This window comes from Apiotrichum porosum (genome assembly GCF_003942205.1).
Source record: "Apiotrichum porosum strain DSM 27194 chromosome Unknown scaffold_1, whole genome shotgun sequence".
Lineage (NCBI taxonomy): Eukaryota > Fungi > Basidiomycota > Tremellomycetes > Trichosporonales > Trichosporonaceae > Apiotrichum > Apiotrichum porosum.
In genome coordinates, this window is record NW_021167108.1 from 2,224,919 (window position 1) to 2,252,126 (window position 27,208).

Genomic DNA, 27,208 nt, shown 5'->3' on the forward strand with positions numbered 1-27,208 from the left:
GCTGTGTCGGCACGATGTATACATGGATGTGCCACGAGTATCTGATTAGCAGGTCTTGTTGACACGAGGGTCAATCCCGTTTGTCTCGGAACAAGGAGTCGGATGCTACTGTAGAATACTTTGCTGATCGTCGTACATGTTGCCTGTGGCTGCTATCTGCACCGCCTTCAGATGAGACGCCATGACCCATGACGTCACATAAAGGTCTCGTTTAAATCGTTGTCCAAATGGCGAGATCTGCGGGATCCAAACAACACCCACTACCCATATCCGTGCAGCCGAATGCGCAGCACACTGTCCAAAGATCCAAAGAACCCAGTTGGTGTCTAACGTTAGTTGGAGCACTCCCCTGTCGTCTATTGGAGAGCCCGTGAAGTTGTGCAGCCAGCGCGGCATAAGCGGGACGATCGCAACGGAGGTCCAGCCGAACGGGAATGAACGTGTGGGAAAGGGATGTGCTAGGTGCTAGAGCCAGAGGGCGTCCTCAGGCGATCAAGCGAGCCAAAGCAACTCCTCGGGGTCGACATGTGTAAAGTAGCGCTCATGTACGTTGGTCTGCATACTGCATTCTGGGCAATCAATCGAGGCGTGAAGAGGCACCTCGCAACCATGTCGTCACGTGATGTTGAGATCTCTATGGCATGTCCCCCCGGCATTGTCTCAGCACTTCCCCATTCACTCTTGTTCACTCTCGGGCATCTACACACACCAACCGCATAGCCAGCGACAATGGGCGGGCCACCGGGCGACTCCTCGGCCGTGGGCGGCTTGGAACGGGCGCTGTCCTCCCTCGACATGGCCAACTCGCCCCGCCCGCCAACCAAGACGTCACTTATCGACCTCCCGGACGACATCCTGTACCACATCGGCCTCTTCCTCGAACCCCCACCAGCGACGGTCGAACCACACTGGCACACGTTTTCTACGGGCCCATTGCCCTCGTTTGCGGACACACGCTCGTTCAGAGCGAGCTGCAGGAGCGTCGCGGCCGCCGTGGCCCCGCCACCCCTCGGGCTCGACTTCCCGCTCGACAGAGCCGCGCTCGCCAGCGCCGGGTACACGGGCCAGGGAGGTGAACGGGATCTCGACGCCATCGAGGCAGCGGCGGACAGTTTGAACATGCGAATGGGGTGGTGGGCCCATACTCCGCGCCATGTCTTGAGCCGACTCAAGTGGGTGCAGCAGCGGCCCCCGTTTCGACCCGATAGCCTGATTAACTGACGACGAAACCGCAGACGCATCCGCTTCCCGGAAAGCATGACCCTCATGCACACCGACTATATCTCGCCGCAGCTAGCGAGGCAGGCCATGCTGGATTTCACGTTGCTGCTCTCACGCGCGCCCGCCTTGGCCACGGTCGAGATTTTCCACAACCCATTCTGCGCGCACGACGCGTACGGCCGGGGCGAGTACCGGGAATGCAAGCTGCGGTCCGCCACTGCTGCGGCGCCGCTGCACCTGCCCAGCGTGCGCACGCTGGTGGTGGGCGTCAAATGCCGCGTGTGCGCCATCCACCTCGCGACCATGCTCTCGGCCGCGTGCCCCAACCTCACCTCGCTGCGGTGTGCGCTCATGCGCGGCGCGCCGCTGACCTACGGCGACGACATGGCCGCCGCACAATACTTGCCGGCCGGCACGCGCGTCCCCGCCGGCATGTGGGCGCCATACACCCTCCTCCCGCTCGCCGCCAGGTCGCTCACGGCGCTGACGTTGAAGGTCGACGAGGGCGGCGTGGTCCCGTTTGCCTTCCTCACCAACGTCCTCCGCTCCCTGGCGCCGTGCCAACGCCTGCAGGAGCTGTACGTCTCGCAATATGGCGGCAGCCGCAAGATCGAGGTGGTGCACCACGTCATGAGCCTGCAGCCCGGTGGTACCCACGATGACTGGCTGCTTAACACCGCCGAGCAGGTGGACCGTCTGTTCGACGTCCTCGCGGCGTTTCCCGAGTTGCAAGCACTCGACCTGTGCGTCGGCCCGCGAACCATCATGCCGTCTGTCCCGCATGCACCCCACGCCTCCAGTACCTTCGTCGAGAGGCTCGAGTGGCGCGAGGGCGCCATGCGTGCCGCGCGTGTCATGGCTGACCGCAGCACGGTCACGCGAGGGTGGTGGTGGGTCCAGGTCTCAGACCTCGATTACAGCCAGTTGGAACGGTACGAGCGGTGGGCGTGGTGGATCGGCCATGACGGCGAGGTGGAGATGGACGAGACGCCACAGCGCCTTCGGCCCATGGTGGTGCGCAATCAGGACGGACAAGGGACCGTTGTGGATATACCGTCAGAGGCATGGAACTGAAGAGAGGGAGGGAGAAGATGGGTGGCATATATGTGATGTACACGGTTGTTTTAGTCTGCGTCAACAACGATCACCTCGCGCTCGCTCGTAGCGCCCGACTTGTCGGCCTCGTTCGCACCGCTGGCCTCGGCCTCGTCGCCACCGGCCTCGTCGCTCTCGGGCTCTACAACCACGGGCTCGTCCTCTGCCATAGATCCACTGCCTTGCGCTCCCGCTCCAGACCCACTGCCTTCTGCTTCTGCCGTCGCTGTGGCCACCTCGGCTTCCCCTTCGGTCTCCCCCTCGGCGTCTCTCTCCCCCTCCCCCTCCCCCTCCGCTGCCTCCTCCGCGGCGGACTTCTTCTTCTTCCGCTGCGCATCGACGTCTGCCAGCTTGCGCTTCTTCTTCATGTTCTGTCGGATACTGTTGATCGTGTCCGCGTGGCTCTTCATCAGCAGGCGCGTCTGGCGCTTTTGCGCTGGCGTCATTGAAATGGGCACAATAATCTCGACCTAGAGATCGTGGGTCAGCTTATGCAGGTCAACGTTGAACCCACCTTCGGGGGCAGCTTGAGGACATCCGCCTTGATGCGCCGCAGGATGTACGGCTTGATCATGTCGTGCAGTTCCGTCAAGAGCGTCTCGTTGAGGTCCATGAACCGCTCCTCGAGGGCGTCGAGGTGCTTGAACTCGGCCTCGTCCAGGAAATTGAGCAGGTTGAACAGCTCGCGAATGTTGTTGTTGAGCGGTGTGCCCGTCAGGAGGATACGCTGGACCGAGTTGAGCTGCTTGAGGCGGTTGAAAATCAGGTTGGTGTCAGACTTGACTGCGAGTGTTAGTTGGCGGTCGGAATGCCACAACTCACGCCTCTGGCCCTCGTCGACGATCACCACCTCCCACTGAGGCACGCTGTTAAAGTACTTGAAGTCAGATCCAGTAATGGTATCGTACGTGGTCAAAATGACATGCCTTTGGGAAACCGTCAACAAAAGCTCCCAGAGTCGTTCGTTACTCACGCCTTGAGACCGTCTGCCTTGCCCTGCAGACCCGGGTGGTACATTTCATATTTGGAGACAACCTTGCGCGAAGCGGCCTCGCCGTAAAAGGGCACCACACGGACGTGCGGCACCCATTTTTCAAACTCGCGCACCCAGTTGGTAATGGTCGAGTTGGGCACAACGACGAGGTGGGGATAGATCTGGTACTGTTCCGAGCAGAGATATCCCAGGAAGGAACACACCTGGATCGTTTTTCCCAGACCCATGTCATCGGCCAGGATACAGCTCTGCCTCTGCCAGTGCTTGTACAGGAGCCACTGGAAGCCCTCGATCTGGAAGGGCATGAGCGTGCCGCCGACGATGCATGCGGGCTGTTCCTTTGGTGGACGGCCTTGACGCGCCGCCATGGCATCGCGTTCCCTGCGCTGCCCGGCGGAAAGGATGGGGACGACGACCTTGCGCGCGGCCAGGTATCGCGCGAGTGCGCGCTTGAACGCAGGGTACAGCGGCGACGTGAACGGGGGCGGTGTGTCCCAGCACGACTCGCTGTACTGCAAGTCGTCCCATTTGACGTAAATCCACGAGACGAGGTGGGCAATGTCGTCGACGTCCTCGGGCCCCAGCTTGCGGTTGGCCAACTGCTCCCACCTGTCAATGTCGGTCAACATTTCAAGAGGAGGAGTCTCGCCATCCTTCCAGGTTCGCTCGGGGGGCTCATCGTCCTCGTCCTCATCGTCGGAAGACTCGATGCGGTTGCGCGGGGCCTTCTTCTTTGGCTTCTTGGGAGGGATGAGGTAAACTTCAAGAACGCGGTCGACGGTCTGCTGTCAGTTTCATGCCAGCGACGTTTCAACTCACGCTCCACTGCACTGGCAGAAGTTGCTCGCCATTGACATCTGGGGGCGGTCCATGGCCCTCCCATTTGGTATCGAGCTCAGCTTGCGCGCGGTGCCGGGGTCCGTCGCCCTGCCCCTCGGCCGCTGCAATGTCCTCAATCGTGGGAGCGACCATGTCGTCGCCAGCAGCTGCCAAAGTCTCGTCGGTAACGAGATCAAGAACGGGGCCCTTGTCGATAAAGTGTCGCACCTTGTGCCCGGAAATGGCTAGAATCCAAGCATGTGGAACCCAGACGACATGACGGAACCCGCGTTGCTGCCACTTGACGAGGTACTCGCGTGGGAGGCGGTCGCGGTAGCGTGGAAGCTCGCCCTCGTCACGCTCGGGCTCAAGAGCGTCGGCAGGCAGTGGGCGCCACGCCACAACCTGGCAGGTCAGATATTGTTCATGTCAGAGCGTACATACCCTGTCCACATGCCACGGCCAGTCGCGGCAACAGTGGCAAAACCAATAGTAACCCTCGTTGTTCTGATACTCGTATGCCAGTTCAGGGAGCGTGAACTTTTTGCCTGGAGGAAAGGGCGATTTCACTGCACGTTAGTGATGGCTGCTGCCATTTCAGAGCCACTTACAGTGCTCATAGTGGACGGCCTGTTTGCAACGCGAGCAGCGGAAGAGCAGGCTCGAAGGTGCGCTCTTGATCAGGCCGACAGGCTCGAGGGGCGTAGCGGTGTCAGGGTTCTCGGTCGGGGCCGGAATCTTGTCGCGAGACTCGGCGGCATTGCTATCGTCATCGATCGCGATGGGCTCATCTTGAGTGCCGCTGACCTCATCCTCTGTGTCCTCCGCATTGTGCTTTCCAGGCAGGTGACGGTCTTTGCAGACAAAGCAGATAGGGTACACGGTACAGCGGGTACACCTGTAGCGCGCCGTTTCGTCAATCTCAATCGAGTAGCGCGGGGGTGCGCCCGGGTTCTTGGCTCTGAAGGCATTGAGGACGTCCTTTTGCTCGGAAGGTTTCAAGCAACGCCAGTGGGACGACACGGTACAGGTGTCGCACTGGAGACCGTTAGCGTAATGTCAACTTGGCGACCAACCTCAAGCCATCCTTGGAGATCCCGCGCCTCCTCGGACTCGGACACGAGGTCTTCGTCACGCTTGCGGACAGCCTTGCCCTTGTTCTTCTTCTTCAGCGCCTTGGCGAGCAAGGCTTCAGCAGGCCCGCGTTTGCATTTTTCGCATGTCTTGTTGTCAGCTGGCCCAGCAGGTCACCACGGCCCACCTCGCAGTGCTTGGACAGAATCGCGCGAGTGGGCTTGGGCTTGTCGCCCTTGCCACCCTTGCCGCTACGATGCCGTGCGGGGGATGAGTTGGGACTGTAGTCACTCTCCAGCTCATCCGGCATGTCCTCGTCGTCTAATTCAGACTCGCCCTCGCTCTCGGCAAAGGGGTCAAATGAAGCCGAGGACTCGACGGACTGGTGGCGCGGGGCTGCGCGAGTTTGAGGCGGCACTGGCGGGGCAACACGAGCAACCTTGCCAGCGGAGCGGGTCAAGACCATGTGGTCGTCTGATGCGGACTCGTCGTCCGGGTCGTCACGGGGTTGCTGAGGTGGGCGATGAAGGGTGTGGACGGGAGGAGTGATGCAGAAGTGGATGGATTCACATGTAGAGGTGGACTGTGTCAGCGCGAGCACACATGACACTGCGCCCCACTCACCTGTCGTGACGACCTGGTCTGTCGTGGTGTCACATCGCGGGCACGCTTGGCAGTGCGGGTGCTGCGCCGAACCACCTCGTCCTCCGAGGCGGAGTACTCTTTGCTCTCGGTGTCGCTCTGGCTCTTTCTGCCAACGTACTCTACAAAGTCCTCGCTGTCGTCGCCATACCCGCCAAGGTCGTTTTCGTCATCGTCATCTGAGGAAGCCACTCTCCACCGAGGCTTGGTTGGTGCCGCGGCCTTGGCAGCTTGTCGTTGTGGCCGGCTCGGTTGGGCTCGTGGGCTTGCGCTACGGCCACTGTCTTGCTCTTGCATCACTTTGGCACGGCTACTCGCGGTGATGCGTGCTACACCCTCGGCATGGTGGTACTGGACAAGAGTTGCGAGAGGGAGAAATGGAATGTCAACGTACGGCTCGCCCTTTTCCGGATCCCCTGTAGCGGTCTTGGCCACACGCGCCTGCCGGACTGAGCTGGGAGCAGCAGCAGGCGGCGACGCCATTTCGAAGGGGTCGAAGTCGGAGTCGTCGGTGCCGGGGAGAGTGATGACAGCACGGGATGGGCCAGCGGATGGTTGCGGCGTACGATCATGTGCCGCCGCCAAGGGGTCCAAGTCCGAGTCGTCAGTGTCGGGGACAGTGATGGCAGTACGGGATGTCCCGGCGGATCGAAGTTGTCTCTCCTCCACCTGGGAATGGTCGTCCCCTTGGTCCGCAAACCGCTTTGATGTACGGCGCGAGGTGGGCGTGGTGGTAGGCCTCGTGGGAGATGCCGGGCTATCCACCACGCGACGGGTGGATCGACGACGATCGCGTGCAGGAGTGAGGACCTGGAGGACCTCTTCCTCGTCCGACTCGTCGGTGTTGCCGTGTGCGGTTGATCGTCTGCGAGGTGGCATGGTGCCTGCACACCTGTTTTGGTGATCGGGGTGGAATATTGGTGTTGATAGGGGTTTGTATTATTGTTGACGTAGTGCAGGTCGCGTCCTGGGTGCAGTGGTAAATATACTCCCGCTCTCTCCCTCCCGCCGCCCTACCGCGGGGTTCTCGCGCCACAGGCCACAGTGCGGATTGTTGCCACTGGCGGCGGCTTCTGACGCGTCGTGTTGCCTGTCTCTCACTCTCCCATCAACAACACAACACACCCATCCACCATCCATCCACCCACAGCCAACACCATGCAGCGCATCACCCGCCCCACCCTCAACGCTCTCGTACGTACACAGCACACTCCCCCACAAACCGCATGCTCCGTCCCCGTCCATACATGACGCGTCCAACCAGCGCGTCTCACACCACACCATCATCCCCCGTCTTCCGCTCCGCTAACACGCGTCGTAGAAGGCCGCCCCCATCCAGTCGCGCGGCTTCGCCAAGGCCACTCTCATCGGCCGTCTCGGCGCTGTCCCCGAGGTCCGTGACTCGGCCAACGGCAAGAAATACGTTCGGTACGCGTGGATGGCCTCCGCCAAAGGTCGCTTCTGACTTGTTTACCCAGCTACACCATTGCCGTCAGCCGCCCCCCCAAGCGCGACGAGAACGGCGGTGAGTCCCTACCCCCGAGGATATTCAAGCGGTGACACTGTACTGACGCTGTACGAAGAGATCGTCAAGGGCCCCGACGGCTGTACGTGTTATTGATGTCGTATGGCCCCATGTTCCATGTGCTAACCACTTCATCAAGTCGCCGTCACTGACACCGACTGGTGAGCTCTTCTTACTCTGGACCGCAGCTGACACACAGGTTCAACATCTTCTGCTTCCGCCCCAGCTCGATCGAGAGCATGCCCCGCATCCCCACCGGAAGCCAGCTCGCCGTCGAGGCCGTCCTCGAGACCCGCCAGACCGCCGAGGGTGTCCGCGACATCCTCCTCCGGTGAGCCATAACTCTTATCGCATTGCAACTAACGTCCCAGCGATATTTCCCATAAAGTTGTGAACTTCAAGTCCAAGCCCCAGCAGTGAAGCGCAGAGCGAGTCGTTGCCGCGCGTGAAGAAGAACGGTTGGATGTGAATTATGCACCACTGTGCCACGGAGAGACGTGGTTGGTGATCGGAGGTGATTGGCGGTGATAATTGACCGGCCAAACCCCCTACTAACATTTGCGATGCTCACAGTCGCAACTGCAGTCCCTCTAGATGGTTTTGCGACAGGTGAGTTGTTTCGGTGGTCAGTCTCAATCTCCCCAGGTCCTTGCAGCGGTGGGTATATGAGACCAGTTGGCGGGTAGTCAACAACTGTCCACCGCCGATCGGCCGCCCTGAACACGCAGCGGGGCCATGTCTTTTCGCTCATCAGTTGGAGGAGAGAGAACTGGATAGAAGCCTAGACATGGGTATGTATGCAGAAGGCCGTAGCCATGGGTACATATGCAGTGACTTTACTAGGAGACTTGACCAGGATGTGGCACAGGGTCGTGTGGGTGGGAACGGGAGTGAGCCCGTGCGCCAGGTGGTGGAATGCTTCTGCCGCATGGAACTGGCGGCGAGAAGCGGTCGAGCGCTGGTGAATCGACAGCGCGCACAATACGGTCGATGGCGGATTTACGCTCTCTATGCTATCTCTTGATGTCGCGTTCATGTTGGTGCAATCGTCGCAGGTTGGCTACAGTGGTCCTCATTTCTCGAGGCTGGAGACTCCTCCTCCTCCTCCTCCCTCTCTAGTCGATCCACGCCGGCTCGTCCTCTGCACCGTCTCCATCGCTGTCGTCCAGATCCCGCCACCGACTCGGGCCCGGCCCACCCTCGAACCGCTTCATGAGCTCGCTCTGCATGGCGGCCACGTAGGCCGGGGAAAGGGCGATGAGCAGTGCGTCGAGCGACTCGAATGTCCGCTGGTCCTCCGGAATCGCGGCGTCGCGCGTCGGTGTTGTGGATTCGACCTGGAACGTATCAGCCCCGCGTCTAATTACGCAGCAGAGCATAGCATAGCGTTCATGGTGATGCATCTGGGCAGCATTAAACTCACAGTGTAACCCCTCTGGTCAAACCTCACCAGGACGACCCCCTCGCCGGCCAGCAGCACCAGCCTTGCGCGGCCCACAACCCCCTCCGTCCCGCCCGTACTCGCATGCTGGGCCCTGACGGCCTCCCTCTCCTGCTCGTTGCGCGGGTAGCTCTCGCCCGTGAGGATGGAGAACGAGGTGAGCCCAAAGGCGTGTGACTCGAGCGCCGCCGTCAGCTCGGGTAATGGGTCCAGCAGGATGTTGTCTGGGGGAGGCGAGGACATGCTGGCTGGGAGGAAGAGGAGGGAGAGGTGCGTGATGGGCAGGAATTTGGGCTGGGAAATGGTGTTGAAGGGGAGGAGAGGATGCGAATGCGAAGGTGGTGGTGGTGGCGAGCGCGATGTGGTTTATAGGGGTGGAGGTTGTCGGTATGACGCGGGTGACCCTAATGTTGACAACGGAATCAAATCCCAGCAATGCCACTACAACCCTTCCTTTTGCAACTCTCTTTGACCTCTTCTGCCCACAAGCGTATGTACAATGCATGAATTGAACGTGAGATGTGAGGATTTTGATCCAGCTTCACGGGCCATAGGCTCGGAACCTGTGAAGCCGCCTCGACTGTTGATGCGTGGCTACTTTACGATGCTTGTGGCGCCACGCCCCACATTCTGTTTCCGCAGTCATGACCATAGTCCTTCCACCTTCCTCGATCTCTCAATCTGGGAGTGCTGATATCAATAAAGCACTGCGTTCAGGAGGAGATCGCGCAACCTCTGTCAGAGTCCCGAACGAGCCCTGGACGTTCTGCAGACGTCTTCGACGGGGCATTATGTACATTGTCTTCCGTGCTACATTAACCTGAGTGCCTTTCTCTTGTGTGGTATGGGTGACTCCATGCCTGCTGTGTTAGTGTACACCCTGACTGGGTTCACTCACTTGGTATGTTACATTGTATGACTCTCTCTCTGTCCCTGTCCCTGTCTCTGTCTGTCTCTGTCTCTCCCTCTGTGTCTGTGTGTCTCTCGCATGTTTGTGGGTGCCTGCTTGTTTTAGTGCACACTTTGGCTGGAGTCACTCACTTGGTATGGTACATTTTATGAGTTCGCGCCTGCGTGTGCGCGCGGCACTCGCCTTGCTCTGCAGGAGTGAGCACGGAGTGATCAACTGATCACCTACTTCTTGATGTCTTCATCTACATTTGGCCACTGCTCTCGCCATTTTTTTCGCCCTCCTCGTCAGCCTTGGCGCACTGTCTGGCCTTGTACACCTGCTTGCGGAGATTCTTCGGGCTGCGACGTTCCTCGAGAACCTCGGACGACAGCTTTGCGTCGCACCTGGCCTTGGCGAGCTTGCGCTGCTTCTTACGCTGGATCGAGTCCGCCTAGCGGTTCGTTGGAGTCGACTCGCGCTTCTTGGCCAGCCTGGGCTGGCGCACGTCGTCCACCTCGTTCGCGCGCCTGATGTGATCATTTTTGCGCGCAGTCTCGAGTCGCTTGTCGTAGCGGACCGGGTCCTGCTTGATGCGCTCGTACGTAGCCTTGTCGCTTTCATGCGTGCGGGCAAGACGGTCGGCACGCTGCTCGTCGCTCTCGAGAGCCTTCTCGTTTGCTCGGAGAGTCTGACGTGTCTTACGGCGCTTTTCAACATCGACGTTCGTGTTCTCGAGGTCGATGCGACGCTGGGAGTTGTGGGCAGCGAGGTTGTCGGCCCTCTCCGATTCCGAGCAGAGAGGGATGTAGACATCGCCCTCCCATGCCTCGGGAGCTCTCAACTCACGGAAGGCAGTCTTGACACTGCAACCGTGGTCGACCTCGTGGTGTCGGCGGAGGAGATACTCGGATTGGAACCAGATGAATGGATCATCCGAGTCGTAATCCTCCGCGCTGCTGTCGACAGGGCAGCCAAGACGGCAGCGATGGCCGAGGCCCGTGTGGTGCTCGTGGATGTGGCTGTTGAAGTTCCACAGATACCAGAACGAGGCCATGGGGCAGTCTGGGCAAGCGTACTTGCAGCGGGCTTGGTGCTTGTTGCGCTGCTCCCAGTTGTCAAAGACCTGGTTGCAGTGCAATGTCTCGCATCCAAAAGCACGGCGTCGACGCAGCTTCTCGCGCCCGTTGGCTATGCGGAACGGGCTGGCCGTGATCCTCTTTACATCCCGATGTCCAACTCGGCGTTCACGCTCGTCGTCGCTGAGCTCGACCTCACGGGCCCTCTTGCTGTCCTTACGGAGCTGTTTGCGCACAGCACCGTCGGGGTCGACGCGGCGTTTGGCGTTGCGCTCCTCGCGCTCCTTGGGTGCGAGGTTGCGGCGGCGCCTGGCCTCGCCCTCGCGCTTCTTCTTGAGGCAGGCCTCACGCTTGTCGGTGGGCTCGTCGCTGCGGCGACGGCGATCGTTGATCCGCAGCTTCTCGCTCCTGTGGGCGAAGCGGACGGGGTTGGCCTTGATCCGCTGGTACACACCCACGTCCAGCTCGCGTGTGCGGCGACGGCGAGTGTCGCGGTCGTGGTCGCTCTCAAGATCGGACCGGTTCTTCTTGTACACGTTGTGCACGTTGCGGTCCTGGGAGAGCTGTTCCTCGCTCTTCGGCTTGACGTAGCCATTGTTTTCCGCCTTGTATTCGGCGAGGGCGGCGAGCCTGTCCGCGTGGGCAGGGAGGGGGATGAACAGAGTGTCGTTGTACTGCCCGGAAGCGTCGTACACCTCGCGAGCCGTGGCATACGTGGCGCCATGGTCGACCAGGTGGTGCTTCCTCATCGCCGCCTCGGTGGCGAACCAGAGGTACGAGTCGAGGGCGGTAGAGGTGTTCTTGACCTTGCAGCCGAGCCTGCAACAAAATGCAAGGCCTGTGACGTGCTCGTGCTTGTGGTTCTCGTATGTCCACGTGCTCCAAAAGCTAACGCCACATGCCTTGCAGGCGAACTTGCAACGAGACTCATGGGCGTTGCGGGCCTTGAAGTCTGCAAAGGTTGCCTGGCACGAGGGTGTGCGGCAGGCAAAGGCGCCGACGGTCGGGTACATTGGGGCACCACTGAAAGGCGACATGTCGGAGGAGAGCCTGAAGGTGTCAGCGCAGGCCCGGAGAACGGCGAGCGACGTGCAGCCCGCCTCTGTGCTTGACGGCGGCCCCTGCTCCTCATCACTCTATAGGCACTCACGGAGGATCCTTTGGGTGAAGGAAGGGGAGGGGGAGGTTGGGGTCGACGGCTGACGACGCCAGCTGGGAAGAGTAAGAGAGTAATAAGAGCGCTTGAGGGTTAGGTGGATGTCTTGGAGAGAGAGTGAAGATTCGAAAGACATGTGTGTGTGAGAGAAGATGGAGAGTCAAAAGAAGAGATGCTAGACAGCTAGATATAGGCGCAAGGCCACGGGCCACGGGCCACGGGCCACGGGGAAGGTGAGTCAGCTGGCCAGCCGGGGGCGCAAGGTCAGCTGAGGCAACGTGAAGGTGACGATCAGTCGGGGCGCATTCAAAACACCGTCAACCCGTCCTGCAAGGGCTGGGAGAACGGGTGCCGGGATGCTGAGGTTGACGCTCAGAACCGTCGTGCTATCCATTGCGATATAGGATGTGACGCCGTTCAACAGCCAGTGCACACTCTCGCAGAGCCTAGAGCAACAAGAGTGTGTTGAAAGGAAGGACGATGCGATCCCGGATCTGCCACGAGCGCCCAGGATTTGACTGTCGGTATGACGTGGGGGGGGGGGGGGCACCTTAATGCTGGCAGCGGAATCAAATTTCGACCACCTACTCGTTGTGTCACTATTCTCCGCCCACTAGCATACAATGCATGACTTTACTGCCTGAACCTCTGACCTAGCCAAACCAGAGTTGGCGGTTCGTTCTCTCTCTCTCTAGGGTGCCGCAACGTGGCGCTCGACGTGCGCACCGAGCGAGTCGGGAATGGCACGGCCAAAGTCGATGTCCTTGACGAGCTCGCCGCCGAACACCACGTCGCCGCTCTTCGCCTTGAACTCCGCGATACGCGCCTCAACTTCTGGGCGGTAGACCTTCATGAGCCCTTGGATCGGCCAAGCTGCCGCATCACCGAGCGCGCAGATGGTGTGGCCCTCGACCTGCTTGCTGAAGAGAAATCAGTACAACTCTTAAGGGAAGGTGGAGTGCTGATCGCCGATCCGCCACACGGCCACACTGGTAGGAAAATGCTTACGTAAGCTCAAGGAGCATGTCGATCTCGCGCTCCTGTGCGCGACCCTCGACAAGGCGGTCCATCATGTTCATCATCCAAGTGGTGCCCTCGCGACAAGGGGTGCACTGGCCACACGACTCGTGCTTGTAGAACTTGGCGAAACGGGCGATAGCCTTGATCATGTCGACCGAGTTGTCCATGACGATAATGGCACCGGTACCGAGGGCGGTTCCGTGGTCCTTGAGCGAGTCGTAGTCCATGAGGACCTTCGCCGAGACCTCGCGGTTGATGACGGGGACGGAGCAACCACCGGGAATGATACCCTTGAGGTTGTCCCAGCCGCCACGGATACCACCACAGTGCCTCTCGAGCATCTCCTTGAGGGGCATCGACATCTCCTCCTCGAAGACAGCGGGGTTGTTGACGTGGCCCGAAACGCAGAAGAGCTTGGTGCCCGAGTTGCGCTCACGACCAAACGAGGCGAACCACGAGCCACCACGGCGAGCAATGGTAGGGGCGACAGCGACAGTCTCGACGTTGGCGACAGTCGAGGGGCAGCCAAAGAGACCGACGTCGGCGGGGAAGGGAGGCTTGAGACGGGGCTTGCCCTGCTTGCCCTCAAGCGACTCGATGAGGGCAGTCTCCTCACCACAGATGTAGGCACCGGCACCGCGGTGGACGTAGACGTCAAAGTCGTAGCCGGAGCCACAGGCGTTCTTGCCGATGAGGCCCGCAGCGTACGCCTCGTCAATGGCCACCTGCATGCGGTGGGCCTCCTCGATGAACTCGCCACGGATGTAGATGTAGGCGGCAGTGGCGTTCATGGAGCGACCAGCGACAAGACAGCCCTCGACGAGCTTGTGGGGGTCACCGCGCATAATCTCGCGGTCCTTGCAGGTTCCGGGCTCACCCTCGTCGGCGTTGACGACAAGGTAGCGGGGGCGGGGGTCCTTCTCCCATCCAGGCTTGTTCATGAAGCTCCACTTGAGGCCCGAAGGGAAACCGGCACCACCACGGCCACGGAGGCCAGAGTCCTTGATGGTCTGAATGATCTTGGCATCGCCCTGGAGGAGGATGTCCTTTGTCCTGTGCCAGTCGCCCCTAGACAGTGCTCCCTTCAGCTCTGGGAACTGTCAGCGATACCGTACATGACGTTGGAAGACAAATTGGAATGTTGGAGGACAAAGTTGAACGAGGATTGGCGGTACGAGGGGCTAATGTTTGACACCGCCGATCGCTCTGCCTCGACGTCCATGAGGCGGCAGAGCAGGCCATGTAAGAGTGCCTGCTGAACGAGGCCCCAAATCATCTGGCAAGACAGCCAGAACGGTCTAGGTGTAGATTAGACAGCCGTCCAAGCCCCTCGGCGCTTTACACCATCCGGTCGCTCTCCCGCGTTCTCTCCAACACCAAGAGTCCTCCCTCTCTCCCTCTCGACATACTCCAATCATTCCTGGCGTGCACGTTGGTGAAGATCCTATCCTGGTCACGAAGACCTCCGTGAATGTGGACGGGTGTGTCGGTAACCGTGGCCAGCGTGCGGGCCTGCTGGCGAACGGCGGCACGAGCGACCGAGCGCGGGAGAGCGGCAGTCGACTTGAGCATTGTCGGCGGGGGAAGGTCAGAGAGTGGGGAGAGGGGTACGAGGGTCGACGCGAGTAGCCGTAAGTGATGGCCAGTCGGTTGTAAGGCTCTACGCCGAGGAATAGGTGTAGGTCGAGGTGTACGGTGGTCGACGGAGGCGACTTGTCCTGTGTCCTCCTGTGGTGGTGAGCCTCGACGAATGGGTGGAGACGCAATGGCAGCTCCGCGCGACCGGCTCGCCGGAGTTTGCGGGAGCAACGGCGTGTGGCACCACTGCCTAGCTCGCCCTGGATACTGGTTGGAACAGACAAACAACACGAACGTCATGCATGCATGACATCGCCTTTACTCTCTCAACGCTCTCACCTCAGACACTGGTGGATAGGCTTTCCTTGCAGAGAACAGGACGGTCAGGTAAGGGACAGGCTGGCAGGAGACATGCCAACCAGCCCGTCCCAGAAGCCAGAAACACAAGTACAAGGCAAGGGAAGTCTTGCCTTTGTGGTCACTCCTTTTCCAGTGTAACGTGACCAGTGCGTATGTCACAATTACAGAAGCTGATCATGAACGATAGACATCGGATCGCCTTCGCACTCATACACACCTGTTGATCATTCCTCGATCGCCTTCGCACGTATACACTTGCTGATCATTCCTCGTCACTAATCTTGATCGGTCGAGAAGACCGCGTATTTGACTCCAGGGCCCAGCAACGGCACAAAGCCAAGTGCAAGAGGCATTGCTCGCTGCATGGTTGCGGTGGACACACTTTCAAGTGAAATAATTGTACGACAATCAATCACATGCGCCAGCACACCACCGGCGTCCTCTCACCACCGCATTCAATGTTCTGCCTCTCTCCAACATAACCCCCGGCCGCGAGTACGTCAAGGACCTGGCCGCCAAGCCGGGTTGCAAGCCGCTTCCCTGGACATGGATCAGAAATGCTCTCTACACTCTGAATTCATCTCCATCCTGAGTATGGGCGACCACTGGGCAGCCTTGCAAAAGCTCAATGGACGCCTCTGGCAGCACATCGTACCTCCAGCTCGGTTGAGCAGAGCAGGTTCTGGTCGCCTGCAGACGTTCCACGTCCCTAATGTATGCGGTCGACCGTCTGCGGTGCGGGCACGGAGCGCGACCCCACTGGCCAGTTTATCCCCGTCTGCCCCGCCTGTCGTTCTTGGTGGTCCGAGAAGCGGCCAGAACTGGAGGAGAGTGGCGGCGAGGCCATTGCCGAGGGCGACGTGCACCGCATCGAGCACATGACGAACGATGTGCTCGACTGCAGCAGGGTGTGCCGCGGATACGGCTTTACCAACCCCGACCTGGACCCACTGTGCCACGCATGTTTCGTCGACACTTTCAAGGGTATTGTCTCCCTATGGAATTCCTCAAGTGGATCCCGAGGCCATATACCCGCAAGAGCATCGACATCGACATGCTGAACGCAACCGCAATGTCTTTTGACTGTGTCGTTGCCAGTAAGACACCGAGTACGTTGTGAGCGCCATCTTCGACACGGCCATTGGCATGTCCCACTCTCTCGACACCTAGTAAAGAATGTACATCCGATGACGGCTTGGGGCTTCGAGGGGGGTACCGTATGTGGTCCAGGAGGGAAACACAGAGTGTCCTTTCAGTGCCCACGAACCAAAGTACTACGTACATCACTGAATCATTGGATCACCCGCTACTCTGTGACCTACAAGTGCAGCTCTCAGTTCTCAGCTCCCAGACCCCGAAACCCACGTCGACCACATTTCTGTAACAGCTTGCGGCCGCAGCTTGAGCCAGGTCGAGTACGTTGATAGTTGTCCAGGGCGCGCGTGTGCTCATCCCACGGATCCACACTCGCCATATGCACATGATGCACCAGGAATGCATGAATTCGCATGAATGTTTGGCTCCGCGCGGAGTTCAGACAGGGGTCGACACAAACCCGGCCTCCTGGTTGGCTGAGCCATGTGAAACGCGTTAGGTGTCAAGTAACTGGTCATAGTGAAATGATACTCGGTTTTTCCCCAAAACACACAATCCGGTCGTAAACGCTATGCGGGACCAGCAAATGGCCGCATAGTGTGTTTCTCCCACCCCACAAAATCCATACACAAGCCTCGAAAAGCGGTCAACGCCATGCGGGACCAGCAATAGTGTGTTTCTCCGATCTCCTCGTCGTGACTTTATCGTAGATCTCAGGTCTGAGAACCATGACCCACACCATGCACTGCTTCTGACTTGGACGTTGGGGGACATGTACCATCACACTTTGCTTCTCTGAACACAAATGTCACATGACCACATGGTCTCTGGCCTCTGGCCTCTGGGACACTCTTCACAAGCTTCACAAAGGCCCGAAGGGCAGGCAGTTGCAAGAGACGCACAGGTGAGAGACTCGCCAACTGGGGCTAGCGGGCGCCAACGCGTGGTGATCAGTGCGGCAAAACACGCCCACCAGCCGCGCCTTCGTCTCTGTTGGCATGTGGGCGCTGGCACTTGCGCATTGGGCACTCTGGCGGTGACGACGACACTCTCAGAATGGTTATCGGCGGCTCGTTGCATGGCGTGGCCTGCTGTGGGCGGAATGCACGCAGCCAACCCAACCTGCGGGGGGGGCGGGTTATCTCTCTCGATCAACACGAGGAGAGATAGCGTCCTTTCTCCTTTTGGTTACTCAGGCCCCATTTCTGCCATTGTTCCCTCGCTCCCAAGCGCTCTCTTGCTGTCCGATAGCGTCAGTGACACCCAGACCACTCTGTGTGCGCAGCCATCAGCCGCAGCCGCCGAGTCGTGTGTGTGCAAGGTTAGACACAAGGGGGCCGGCGGCACCACCACAGGTCACGCGAGCAGCGACCGCCCCAAGATATAACCACCACCCCAGCGGCCATCGGCCAGCCATCACCCCCACCCACCCACGCACTAATTATCCAACGCTCTATCTAAACAACGCAACAACCGTCCATTCCATCACTCCCCGTCCCTATAACATCCCGTATGACTGCAAGTGCGTTACCCAGCCATACTCTGGGTGTTCCTCTGCCTGCATACCACTGACGCACTCCAGCCATGAGCTACCTCGACATCCTCGGCTCCCGCATGCTTGTCATGTTCTCGCCACCCATCACCAAGTCGTCGCCACCCATGCTCGAGCCCCCGTCGCCCCCGGGTTCCCCGACATCGTCTACGTCGTCCCTCCTGGCAATCTCCACTCCGCCCCCCGTGGCCGTGTCCCTCCTCTCCATCGTGTACGATGATGCTCACTGCGCGCACTTTCTCGCCAACCACGTCCTCACCAGCGCGGCCGTTCACCCGGAGACGTACGACGTCCACGACGCCGAGACCCGTCTGATGACCGCGGCCGCCGAGGTGCTCGTCTGGCAGGAGATTTCCCGTGCCAAGTCGTTTGCGCGTGACCTCGGCCTTCTGTTCACTCGCTCCGAGTGTGTCTGTGAAGAGGATCTCGTGGAACTCGCTGCCTCCCACGGTCTCGGTCTCGCCCCGGGAAACAAGCGTGTGCGTGCCAGCCGTGAGCATGAGGAGCCCAACCATTTCCATGCGGACCATGTCGACGCCACCGCCGGCCTCCTCGCGTGAAGTATGAGCGCGCGCGCGTGATCGCCACCGCCAAAGTCCCCCTAACAAGAGGCGTACACCCAGGCACTGGATGCCCCGAACTCCCAGCAACACCACCACCAAGTTACCCCGACTCTCCCAGCCCAGTGCATTTCGATACCACTTTTTCGCATCCGCATGGCGACGCCAAGTTCCCCCCCCCCCCCACCCCTCTCTACATCAACAAGCGTCTGAAGTACTCAAGATTCCTTTCCTCTCCACTCTCTCCTCAAAGGGCCAGCGCAATGTATCTGTGTATAATATTAGTTCAGGTCTACCCTCGTGTCCCCTCGTATGCAAAAAGCAGTTATCACACGTACCCAGCAATCATGGCCAGGCCGCCCAGGGGTGTGATAGGACCGAGCACCTTGGCGACCTGGTCGCGCCAGAGGACGAGGGCAAAGATGGATCCACTGAACACTGCGGTAAGGCGTCAGCTACAATTCACACCTGCCGGCCACGAGGCCAGCTAATGACAGCCTCCCGCTCTAGGCTCTCTTCATTATCCCCCTTCTCCCTGTACTCACCCGCCGTGCCACCGAAAATGAGGCCCGCCGCAGTCTTGTACCTGCGCATGCCGAGGGCAACGGACGGGTGCGCCGAGATGGCCATGAGCGCGAGACCGTTGTAGATCAGGTAGCTCGATCCCGTCATCCACGACGCGTGCGACTTGTCGGCCATGTCGGGGAACCGCGCGCGAAGGGCATGGGCGCCGAATGCGCCAAACGAGATGCCCGTGGCGGTGAGGGCAGCACCGGTGCGGAAGAGGGTCTGGGCGGACATGGTGGGTGTGGGTGGGTGGTTGTTGTAGGAGTGAAGGATGCGCAGACGCGAAGAGATCCGACACGAGGGAGCAGAACGTCAGAACGTCATTGTGGTCGCCCTCCACCGCGGAGGCTGGTGCCGAAGGCACACGCAGGCGGTCCAGGAGAGAGGCCGTGGGAGAGTGAATTGTAAAAGTGAGGCCGAGTTAGGCGTGTTGCAAATATGGGGAGCCTGGCGGAGGAAGGCGCGGGAGCTATTTGCCACCTAACTCACCTCCAACTCCAACAATGCTCATCAATCTAAACCATCGTCGCCCCACGTTCTTCATATATCCTTCCTCTCTGGTCCCCACAATGGCCGTCCCACTGAACGTGTACCCACACTTCAACGCAGAGGAGGCTGCATCTGCCGCTGCCGAGTTTGTCGCAAGTGAGCAAAGCTGACACACTCTTCGTTAGCTGACTGATCAGGCCTCGACAACCTCCCGGGTGAGGTGACCTTCCTCTTGCAGGAGATTCGCGAAAAGGACGAACGCATTAGCCGTGAGTTGCAGTGATATTGGTCTTTTTTAACTCTGCAGAACTTCTCAGCCGCATCAACCAGCGCCACTACGGGCTCACCAAGAGCGTCAAGAACCTCTCTACCGCGCAGCCCGCCACCCCTAACCCGCCGTTCACGCTGCCCATCCCGGCCAGCGCCGCCATCCCCACCGCCCACCTGACCACAAAGGACGCGCAGAACGTGGCCAAGATCCAGGCGGAGTGGGGCAAGATCGAGTCGCTGCAAGACGAAAAGATCAAGCTCGCCGAACGCCTGGAACGTATCGTCTCGCGCGGCCGCGAGCGCGGACGCGCAGAGTGGAAGCGCGTCGGCGGCATGGACATTGACGAGCTCGAGACGGACGTCAAGCTCGGCGACCTGGGCGGCGCCGACGTCCTCCTCCCGACTGTGGGCCTGGGCTCGGGATCGGACGCGCGCAAACGCCGGGCCAAGCCCGCCATCCCGCTCGCAGCGGCCATCAGCGCCGGGTCGTCAATGGGCGCCATCGGCTCGCCTGCGGGCAGCATGCCGCCGCCTCCCGCGCCGCGCGCCGGCTCGCAAGGACGCAGCGGGAGCGCAAGGGCGAGCGGCGGCGGCAGCTCGCGCGACAAGGGCGGCGACCGGGATCGCGACCGGGACCGCCATCACTCGGTCACCATGTCGGAGGCCGACGCGGACGGCGAGGTGGAGATGGTCGAGGCCGAGGCAGAGGCAGAGGCCGACGACGCGCTGTACTGCTTCTGCCAGCAGAAGAGCTATGGCGGTGAGTTTTTTCGTTGGCCCGTAGGAACGGACAGAAACTGACGTTGCGCAGAGATGATCGGATGCGACAACGACAGGTGTTCCTACGAATGGGTAAGTGTAGCGATTTGTGCGACTTTGAGGGTGTTGTGCCGAGCTGGCTGCGCGAGGCCATTACCAGCTGCGTGCACATGTACACCGTCTCACTCCACCGACCGCTGCTGACACGCCCAGTTCCACGTCAAGTGCGTCAACATCTCCGGCACGCTCCCCGAGACGTGGTACTGCCCCGACTGCGTCACCAAGCTCGGTCTCAGCTCGAGCGATGGCAAGGTCGCAAAGGACCGCAAGGGGAGGAAGAAGTAGGCCGCACGCAGAGTGTGTGGTCGCGAAGGATCCCGTGGGAGTTGTATCATTTTCGCATGTATTCTGCTGTACAGTATCCGCGACTGTTGCGTGTCAGTTATAGCTCTGTGAGACCACTGAATATTGTCTGTTGGACATCGCAACACGGTGCCGGCCGCTCTCTTCTCTCAGTCGCACTCCCCAGCTCTGCACCGCGCACGCAATCCTCAATAACCTATGCGATACATACAAGAAAGAAATCGTTACTATGTGGGAGAAACTGTGGTATGACACACACACCGTCATGAGACGTCGGTGGTGGTGGTGGTGGTGGTGGTTTGTTGTTTGTTGGGTTTACGTTAACTCATGCTCTCCTCTCCTCCCCTCCCCCCATCCTCAATCTCCCTTACTCCACCCTCTGCCTCTTCCTGCGCCGCGCCTCACTCGCCTCCTGCGCCCGCGCGACAATGTTCGCCTCGGCCAGCTTGCGCAGTCTGTCCAAGTTGGCCATGAGCTCGGTGACGCCCTCAATGTCCATGTTGGCGATGGCGGCCTCGTTGTTGGAGGCCTCCTGAACCATGGCGAGGACGCGCGCCTGCGTCGCTGTGCGGCGGTATGGCGAGGGGAGGAGGTGGTCGTGGTCCGGCTCTGCGGGCGCGGCGTCATGCTCGTCGGCGGCCGGGACGACTGCCGAGGCCTCGGACGACGCGCTCGTGGAGCGCGACGACCGGCGGAGGGCCGCGGTGCCGCGACGCACGGGCGTACGCGTCACGGTGGTGTCGCCTGGAGCATCGGAAAACATGCCGCTCTCGGACGCCTCGGCTGCGGCTGCGGCCTCGAGGACCTGGGCGGCGTGCGCGATGGACAGCTCCTCCTCGCGACGCTGCTCGGCGGCGCTCTGGGGCGAGAGGAGTAATTCGTCCTCTTCCTCCTCGGACTGGACAGAGCGGGTACGACGGCGGGTGCGCTTGCCGCGTGCCGTAGCAGTGCTGGGAGGCTCTTCGGCGGCGGCGGTGCGCTTGCGGCGAGAAACCGAACGGGTGGCGCGTCCAGACGCGGCGGCCGGGACGACAGGGGTGGCCAACTGCGTCGGGGACAGACCGTCCCGCGCAGGAGGGCTGGGCGAGGCGTTGCGCGAAACAGTGACTTCCTCCGGAATGCCCTCGTCGAACGCACTCTCACGACGGCGCTTGCGGCGCTGCTTGGTCGCGAGAGAGGCGGCGTCAGGTTCGGACGACGACGCAGGGACCGCAACATCCGCTTCGTGCTCGTGCTGCTGCTGGGCGTTGAAGAGGACACCCAGCGAGGGAACCTTGCGGAGCCAGCGGGATGCCGAAGAGAACAAGCTTGGGCGCTCGGCCTGGCTGGGCGTAGGCGTTGCCGTGGGCGTGTGGAATGGCTCGGCGTCGGCGTCGGCCTCGGGCGACTCAATGTCCGTCTCGGCAATGATCGTGTCGTCACCAGCAGCCACAACGGGAGTCGATGTGGGCACCAGCAAGGGCGATGACGGAGCGACTGGGGTAGCCGCCACATTGGCGTCCGACTTGGAACGGCGAGTCTTGCGACGGAGGCGGCGTGCTGCTGGGATCGCGGCAGGACCAAAGACATCGTCGGTGGCAGCGACAGCCTCCACCGGCGAGCTCGACTGGGGGATGAGCTCGCTCTTGCGGCGCTGACGAGTAGCCTTGGTGTTCTGCGAGACGTCGGCGTCGTAGTCGACCGAAGGAATAAGGGGTTCGGGCGCGGCAGGGACCTCGGCAGCCACGTTACGGCGACGGCGGGTACTGGGCGTGGGCGCGACCAAAGGCGGCGCGTCAATGATCTCAAGGTCGTCCGCCTCGGGGGCGTTGCGGCGGCGGCGACGGGTGTTGGGCGCCGAGACGACGGGAGGAGGCACCTCAATGGGCTCCTCAGGTTCTTCAACCTCGATGGGCTCAGGTTCGGCAACCTCCTCGATGCTGTCCTCGACAACGTCCTTGATCTCCTCCGACACCTCCTCCATGACCTCAAGGGGCTCGACTGGCTCGACAGGCTCAGGAGTAGCCTCAACGACCATCTCCGGCTCAGCCGCACGGAGGACGGGCTCCAGAGTCTCAGCGTATGGGTAGATGCTCTGCGACTCGGTGTCGAGGCTCTCGAGGCCCTCGGCGATAACAAGGCCAGGGACGGCGGTGAGGACGTCTTGGAGGAAGCCGGCCACGTCGTCGCTGTAATCGACCGCACCGAGAGGCTGGAACGCGCGGTGCCACATGTCGCGGAACGCCAGTGGGACGACGCGGCTCTGAGCGCGGGACAGGCGAGGAGCGTACATGTCAATGTACGCGTCCATGGCTTCGCTGGAGGCTTCGATGGCGCCGGCCTCGATGGCGCGGGTGAGCGCACCCAGGACAGCAATGTACAGGTTGTCAACGGCGTCACCGAGGTCGCCCGAGATGCGGCACTCGGCGTCACCCATCCAGGCGCGGAGAGAGGGGCGGAGCGGGTCGAGGACGTCGGCGACCGAGTCGGGCGGGAGAGCAGAGAAGAGGGTGGTGAGGCTGTCGATGAGCTTGGCGGCAGGAGCCACGTCAAGACTGTACGCGTCGCACAGGGCTTGGTCGACAAGGGCGAAGAAGTCGGAGGGGACATAGTTTTCGTTGATGGAAAAGTGCGAGGCGTGGTAGTGCTCGGTAGGGACCAGTGTGATCCAGCTGGTACCCGCAGCCAGGCAGTGGAGAGCAGTAGCGCTCGCACGCCTCTTGCGGGTCGCCTCGCTGTCCTCGTCGTCGTTGTCGACGCGGATAAAGTCGCCAAGGTGGGCCGAGAGAGTCTCCAGCACCCCCAAGTTGGATCCTGCGCGCCTGGCACGGAAACGGAGGACGGTGACCTTTAGCAGTGCGTCCCACGCCTCGAGGGCCTCGACAGGGGCAGCCGAGTACCAGACCGAAGCGGCGTCGCGTGAACGGAAGGGGCACGAGAGGAGCGAGACGAGGAGCGACCCAGTGTGGTTGGTTTGCGAGACTGTGTCCGATGGCTGGAGGTCGATGACATCTGCCCACTTGAGGGCCACGAGGCGCCACACGTCAAGGTGCATCTCCTCGGTGGCCTCAAAGATCCATGGCATGCCGTTGGTGACTTCGCCAAGGAGACGGGTGCCGACCTCGCGCGCCGAGCCGTCTGCGAGCAGAGTGCCAATGAGCGACTGGAAGAGAGAACGGACCTTGGGCTCCATGGGCGAGGTGAAGAGCTTGGAGCGCAGGACCTGGCCAAGGATACATCCGGCAGGCGTGGGGTTGCCGAATGCCTTGTCGATAAAGGCCGGCTGCACCTCGCCGGGGCGAACCTGGACGTCGATGCGGGTGGTGCTAAACACTCCCTCGCCGAGGACCTCGGTGGCAGTGTTGTATAGGTGAAGCGTGACACCGAGGCGGACCGCGTCCGAGTTGAGCGTCGACTTGCCGCTCGAATTGAGGAGGCACACGGGCACAAACGACGCGGGGTCGCGTGTAAAGATGTTGAGAATATGCTGGGTAATGAACTTGAGTGCAAAGGGGAAGAGCGGGTTGGGCGAGTCGGGGGTGTTGATGGCGGCGAGCGCGCGGAGAAGGTTGGCCCACACGCGCGAGAGGGTGGCTGGGAGGATAACCAGACCGTCGGCGTTGGTGACCCACTCCACTGCAGCGAGGTCGCTGATACCGCGGATACCGTCAAACGCATCCTGGAAGAGAGACAGGAGCTTGCCGAGACGCATGGAAACCCAGGCCTTGCCCCAGGCTGGAATCTCAGAGGCCTTGATCTGGTCGGCCTCGAACATGCGAATGACCTCTGGTGTGACCTTGTCGAGGCCCAACACTTCGCCACTCAGGTAACGCTTGAACAGCAGACGCTCGAGCGGGGGAACCGACAAGCCGGTGGCAGGGGCGGGAGCGGTGATGGCCTCCAGAATCTGCCAGCCCTGGTTTTTGAGAAGGTCGACGCCGTTGATGCTGAAGAACTGCTTGAGCAAGGGGTTGAGGATCAACTCGAAAGTCCTGTCGAGACGGGGCATGCTGCGCTCCTCGGGGCTCTGGTCGTTGACCATGCCGTCCGAGCTGGGCAACCCCGATACCCGCGACACCTCGCGCGCAGGGACGTCTTCGTGCGAGAGAGCGACGACAGTGTATGCGTACACCATGGCAGGCGCAGACATGCCGCAAGTGACCATCCAAGCGAGCCTTTTGTTCTTCTCGCCACGCTGCCAGCTCCAGCGCTGTTCGCCGTTAAACTCGGCATGAGCCACAAGGGAGCGGGTAAAGTTGATGGAGTCATTGGCCTGCTTGAGCGCGAGGTTGGCAGGGAGGAGAATGGCCTTGAGACGCGAGGCAACGTCCTGCTGGGACGACGCGGCGAACGCATTGTATGACCGCACAATGCGGGCGTCGTCCGTGACAGTGACTGAGCTGCCGGCCTGGAGGTAGGCATATATGGCATGCTGCCATGCGGCGGAAGCAAGGGTTGGGCGGACAGAGTTGGTGGAGGGTTGCAGCGAGCGGTCCATGATGTGGTCGATTTCTTGCACCTGCGACGATGTGTTGTATGCGTGGCCCATCAAGCTCACGAGCATAGCCCAGGTCGAGCATGCCCATGCGACTTCGTCTGCACTCCCAACAGTCTGTCGGAACATGTTCTGGAGAGGGCTCCACTCGGTCTTCTTGTCGCCGTTGCTGTCATAGACCAGCTTGCCAGCGACCTTGAGCGGCGCCTTGAGGAAATTGGAGACAAAGGTCTCGCTCTTGGCGACCATGGCACGCGTCTTGGTCCACTCGGACGTGTCGGCGCGATTCAAGTCGGCATTCTCAAGGAGACGAAGCTTGGACGAGACAAATGCCGCGGCCGCAGCCGATGCCGACCGACGGACGGTAGGGTTGTTGTGGGCCAAGCTGCGCAGACAGATGGGCAGCAGGCTCTGGTATGACGAGAAGAAGACATCGGGGTACGCGGCGAGCAGGTTGGCCATGGCATTGAATGCCTCCTTGCGAATAGGCGAGGGATCCTTGATGGCATTTTGGCCCAAGCCAACAGAGTTGAGGGCAAGCTCGACCGATGCGACCACCTTCTTCTCCATCGGGCGCACCCAGGCAGCAGGAAGGTTGAGCTGCGACAGCACAATCATGGCGAGGGTGTAGGTACGCTTTGGCGAAGGGGTAGGGAGGCTGGGCGAACGGAAGATGACGAGAACCTGGTCTAGGAGCGCGAGGAGGTCGGCCTCGGTGAAGCAAACAAACATGCGGGGCGAGTTGAGGATGCACGCGAGGAAGCGGAGGACTGAGCAGCCCACACCCGCCGCCTCGCGACGGTACATGACCTCGGCGGCAGTGTAGCCCTTCCTGGGCGACTTTACAGGCGATGGAGGGTACTGGGAAGGGCTCGAGGCAACCAGGCCACGGAAGGGAGACGACGACTGGTCAGTCTCGGTGTTTGGGACGCGGCCCATGAGACGGTGGAGATCGCGCTGCATGGCGCGGACAATGGCCGGGGCCTCGTCGAGGATGGGTCGATACACCTGGTCAAACGACGCGTGGGCTGACAGTGTCGCGGGTCCCATCTCGTACATTGATTCGCGGAGGCGAAGGGTCAACGATGTGTACGCTTCCTCGAGCGTCAACAGGTCGCCGGCACCTTCCAAGATGACGTCGACGAGCGATGTGGGATGCAAGCACTCGACCTCTTCCTCCTCCTCGGACCCGTCGCTGGCGTCGGACCCGGGAGCGTCACCCTCGCCAGTGTTCGAGTCGTCGGAGGGAGGCTCAATGTCGTCGGATGTTGGTTTGCCCATGACGCCGTCTTCGGCCCCATCGCACAGCTCTGCCAGGACCATGGTACCCCGTGTATTCCTCGGTTTGCTACCGGTGACGATGAGGCGTGCAGGCTCGCGGTTATTCCACGTGCCCTCGTTGACCGACTTTGCCAGTCGGATGGGATACGCCTTGGCCTTCAGGATACTACGCAGCGACGGGCTGGCGCAACGCAGGTCGTGGCAGGGCGAGTCGGAAGATGGGGCGTCGTTTGGGTTGGAGCTGCTAGATGAAGGAACGAGGGGGTCGTTGGAGTGGAAGAGTTTTGTGTGTGCCAGCTGGGGAGAGAATGAGACACGAACACGGATGCGACTGGAGCTTGCAACAGCGTTGGCGTGTGTGCTGGGGGGGAGCGACGACGATGCGCCAGACGACAACCGTGGGCCAGGGCCAGACGCGGCTGCGCGGGTGGGTCAGAAACTGTACTCATGGTGGCCAAGTTCAGACGCGCTACTCACCAATGACCTTTGACGCGCGGAGGGGGGCGATTGGTGTGCTCTGAGGTGTGTGCTGGGTGGTGTAGGCGTGCTTGGAGGACGACGCAATGGGAGTGGTAAAGAGGTTGGGTTGGGGTGTGTGAGAGGACGCTGCGCGCCGGGTGGTTGGAGACATGGGATGGGGGGACGAGGCGCGCTAGGTTTGGGCTATTGTTGAGGATGTGATGATATTGAGTGGACTCGGCCAACAGCGCGAGTATGCAGTGGATGGGGAGGGGGGGAGGGAGATGGAGTGTGTGTTTGTTTGACTGTATCGTTTCGTTTGCGCGTGAATGGGTGCGAGGGAGACGAGGGAGATGAGGGAGATGAGGGAAGAAGGGGTTTGCAGATGTTAACAGCAGGGTCACCAGCCAGTGCGCCAGCCAGTGCGCCAGTCATACGCGTTCACC

The 27,208-nt window shown here is 60.8% G+C and overlaps 10 protein-coding genes across 10 annotated transcripts; 4 read left to right on the top strand and 6 right to left on the bottom strand.

Annotated features, from left to right (window-relative positions):
* Positions 1–729: 729 nt before the first annotated feature.
* EHS24_000798 (uncharacterized protein) lies at positions 730–2,295 on the top strand (the record flags this gene model as incomplete). Its single annotated transcript, XM_028616615.1, has 2 exons — positions 730–1,172; positions 1,236–2,295. 2 exons carry the CDS (start codon positions 730–732, stop codon positions 2,293–2,295), a joined length of 1,503 nt encoding a protein of 500 aa, XP_028480472.1.
* Positions 2,296–2,345: 50 nt separating this feature from the next.
* On the bottom strand, positions 2,346–6,724 carry EHS24_000799 (uncharacterized protein; the record flags this gene model as incomplete). The annotated part of the gene is made up of 10 exons (XM_028616616.1): positions 2,346–2,786; positions 2,831–3,099; positions 3,139–3,242; positions 3,290–4,092; positions 4,130–4,534; positions 4,574–4,698; positions 4,741–5,167; positions 5,206–5,352; positions 5,391–5,786; positions 5,828–6,724. The coding sequence occupies 10 exons, from the start codon at positions 6,722–6,724 to the stop codon at positions 2,346–2,348; spliced, it is 4,014 nt and encodes a 1,337-aa protein (XP_028480473.1).
* A 279-nt stretch (positions 6,725–7,003) lies between these two features.
* On the top strand, positions 7,004–7,790 carry EHS24_000800 (uncharacterized protein; the record flags this gene model as incomplete). Its single annotated transcript, XM_028616617.1, has 7 exons — positions 7,004–7,039; positions 7,167–7,273; positions 7,324–7,370; positions 7,429–7,452; positions 7,510–7,531; positions 7,597–7,701; positions 7,742–7,790. The coding sequence occupies 7 exons, from the start codon at positions 7,004–7,006 to the stop codon at positions 7,788–7,790; spliced, it is 390 nt and encodes a 129-aa protein (XP_028480474.1).
* A 695-nt stretch (positions 7,791–8,485) lies between these two features.
* On the bottom strand, positions 8,486–9,054 carry EHS24_000801 (uncharacterized protein; the record flags this gene model as incomplete). Its single annotated transcript, XM_028616618.1, has 2 exons — positions 8,486–8,707; positions 8,794–9,054. The coding sequence occupies 2 exons, from the start codon at positions 9,052–9,054 to the stop codon at positions 8,486–8,488; spliced, it is 483 nt and encodes a 160-aa protein (XP_028480475.1).
* Positions 9,055–9,965: 911 nt separating this feature from the next.
* Positions 9,966–12,329, bottom strand: EHS24_000802 (uncharacterized protein; the record flags this gene model as incomplete). The annotated part of the gene is made up of 4 exons (XM_028616619.1): positions 9,966–10,154; positions 10,209–11,829; positions 11,930–11,991; positions 12,258–12,329. 4 exons carry the CDS (start codon positions 12,327–12,329, stop codon positions 9,966–9,968), a joined length of 1,944 nt encoding a protein of 647 aa, XP_028480476.1.
* A 297-nt stretch (positions 12,330–12,626) lies between these two features.
* Positions 12,627–14,527, bottom strand: NDH51 (NADH dehydrogenase [ubiquinone] flavoprotein 1, mitochondrial; the record flags this gene model as incomplete). Its single annotated transcript, XM_028616620.1, has 3 exons — positions 12,627–12,855; positions 12,944–14,045; positions 14,365–14,527. 3 exons carry the CDS (start codon positions 14,525–14,527, stop codon positions 12,627–12,629), a joined length of 1,494 nt encoding a protein of 497 aa, XP_028480477.1.
* A 1,082-nt stretch (positions 14,528–15,609) lies between these two features.
* On the top strand, positions 15,610–16,063 carry EHS24_000804 (uncharacterized protein; the record flags this gene model as incomplete). The annotated part of the gene is made up of 2 exons (XM_028616621.1): positions 15,610–15,877; positions 15,996–16,063. 2 exons carry the CDS (start codon positions 15,610–15,612, stop codon positions 16,061–16,063), a joined length of 336 nt encoding a protein of 111 aa, XP_028480478.1.
* A 1,509-nt stretch (positions 16,064–17,572) lies between these two features.
* Positions 17,573–18,100, top strand: EHS24_000805 (uncharacterized protein; the record flags this gene model as incomplete). Its single annotated transcript, XM_028616622.1, has 1 exon — positions 17,573–18,100. The coding sequence occupies one exon, from the start codon at positions 17,573–17,575 to the stop codon at positions 18,098–18,100; it is 528 nt and encodes a 175-aa protein (XP_028480479.1).
* A 247-nt stretch (positions 18,101–18,347) lies between these two features.
* Positions 18,348–18,901, bottom strand: EHS24_000806 (uncharacterized protein; the record flags this gene model as incomplete). The annotated part of the gene is made up of 3 exons (XM_028616623.1): positions 18,348–18,369; positions 18,439–18,538; positions 18,646–18,901. 3 exons carry the CDS (start codon positions 18,899–18,901, stop codon positions 18,348–18,350), a joined length of 378 nt encoding a protein of 125 aa, XP_028480480.1.
* Positions 18,902–20,915: 2,014 nt separating this feature from the next.
* EHS24_000807 (uncharacterized protein) lies at positions 20,916–26,934 on the bottom strand (the record flags this gene model as incomplete). Its single annotated transcript, XM_028616624.1, has 2 exons — positions 20,916–26,722; positions 26,781–26,934. The coding sequence occupies 2 exons, from the start codon at positions 26,932–26,934 to the stop codon at positions 20,916–20,918; spliced, it is 5,961 nt and encodes a 1,986-aa protein (XP_028480481.1).
* Positions 26,935–27,208: the final 274 nt, after the last annotated feature.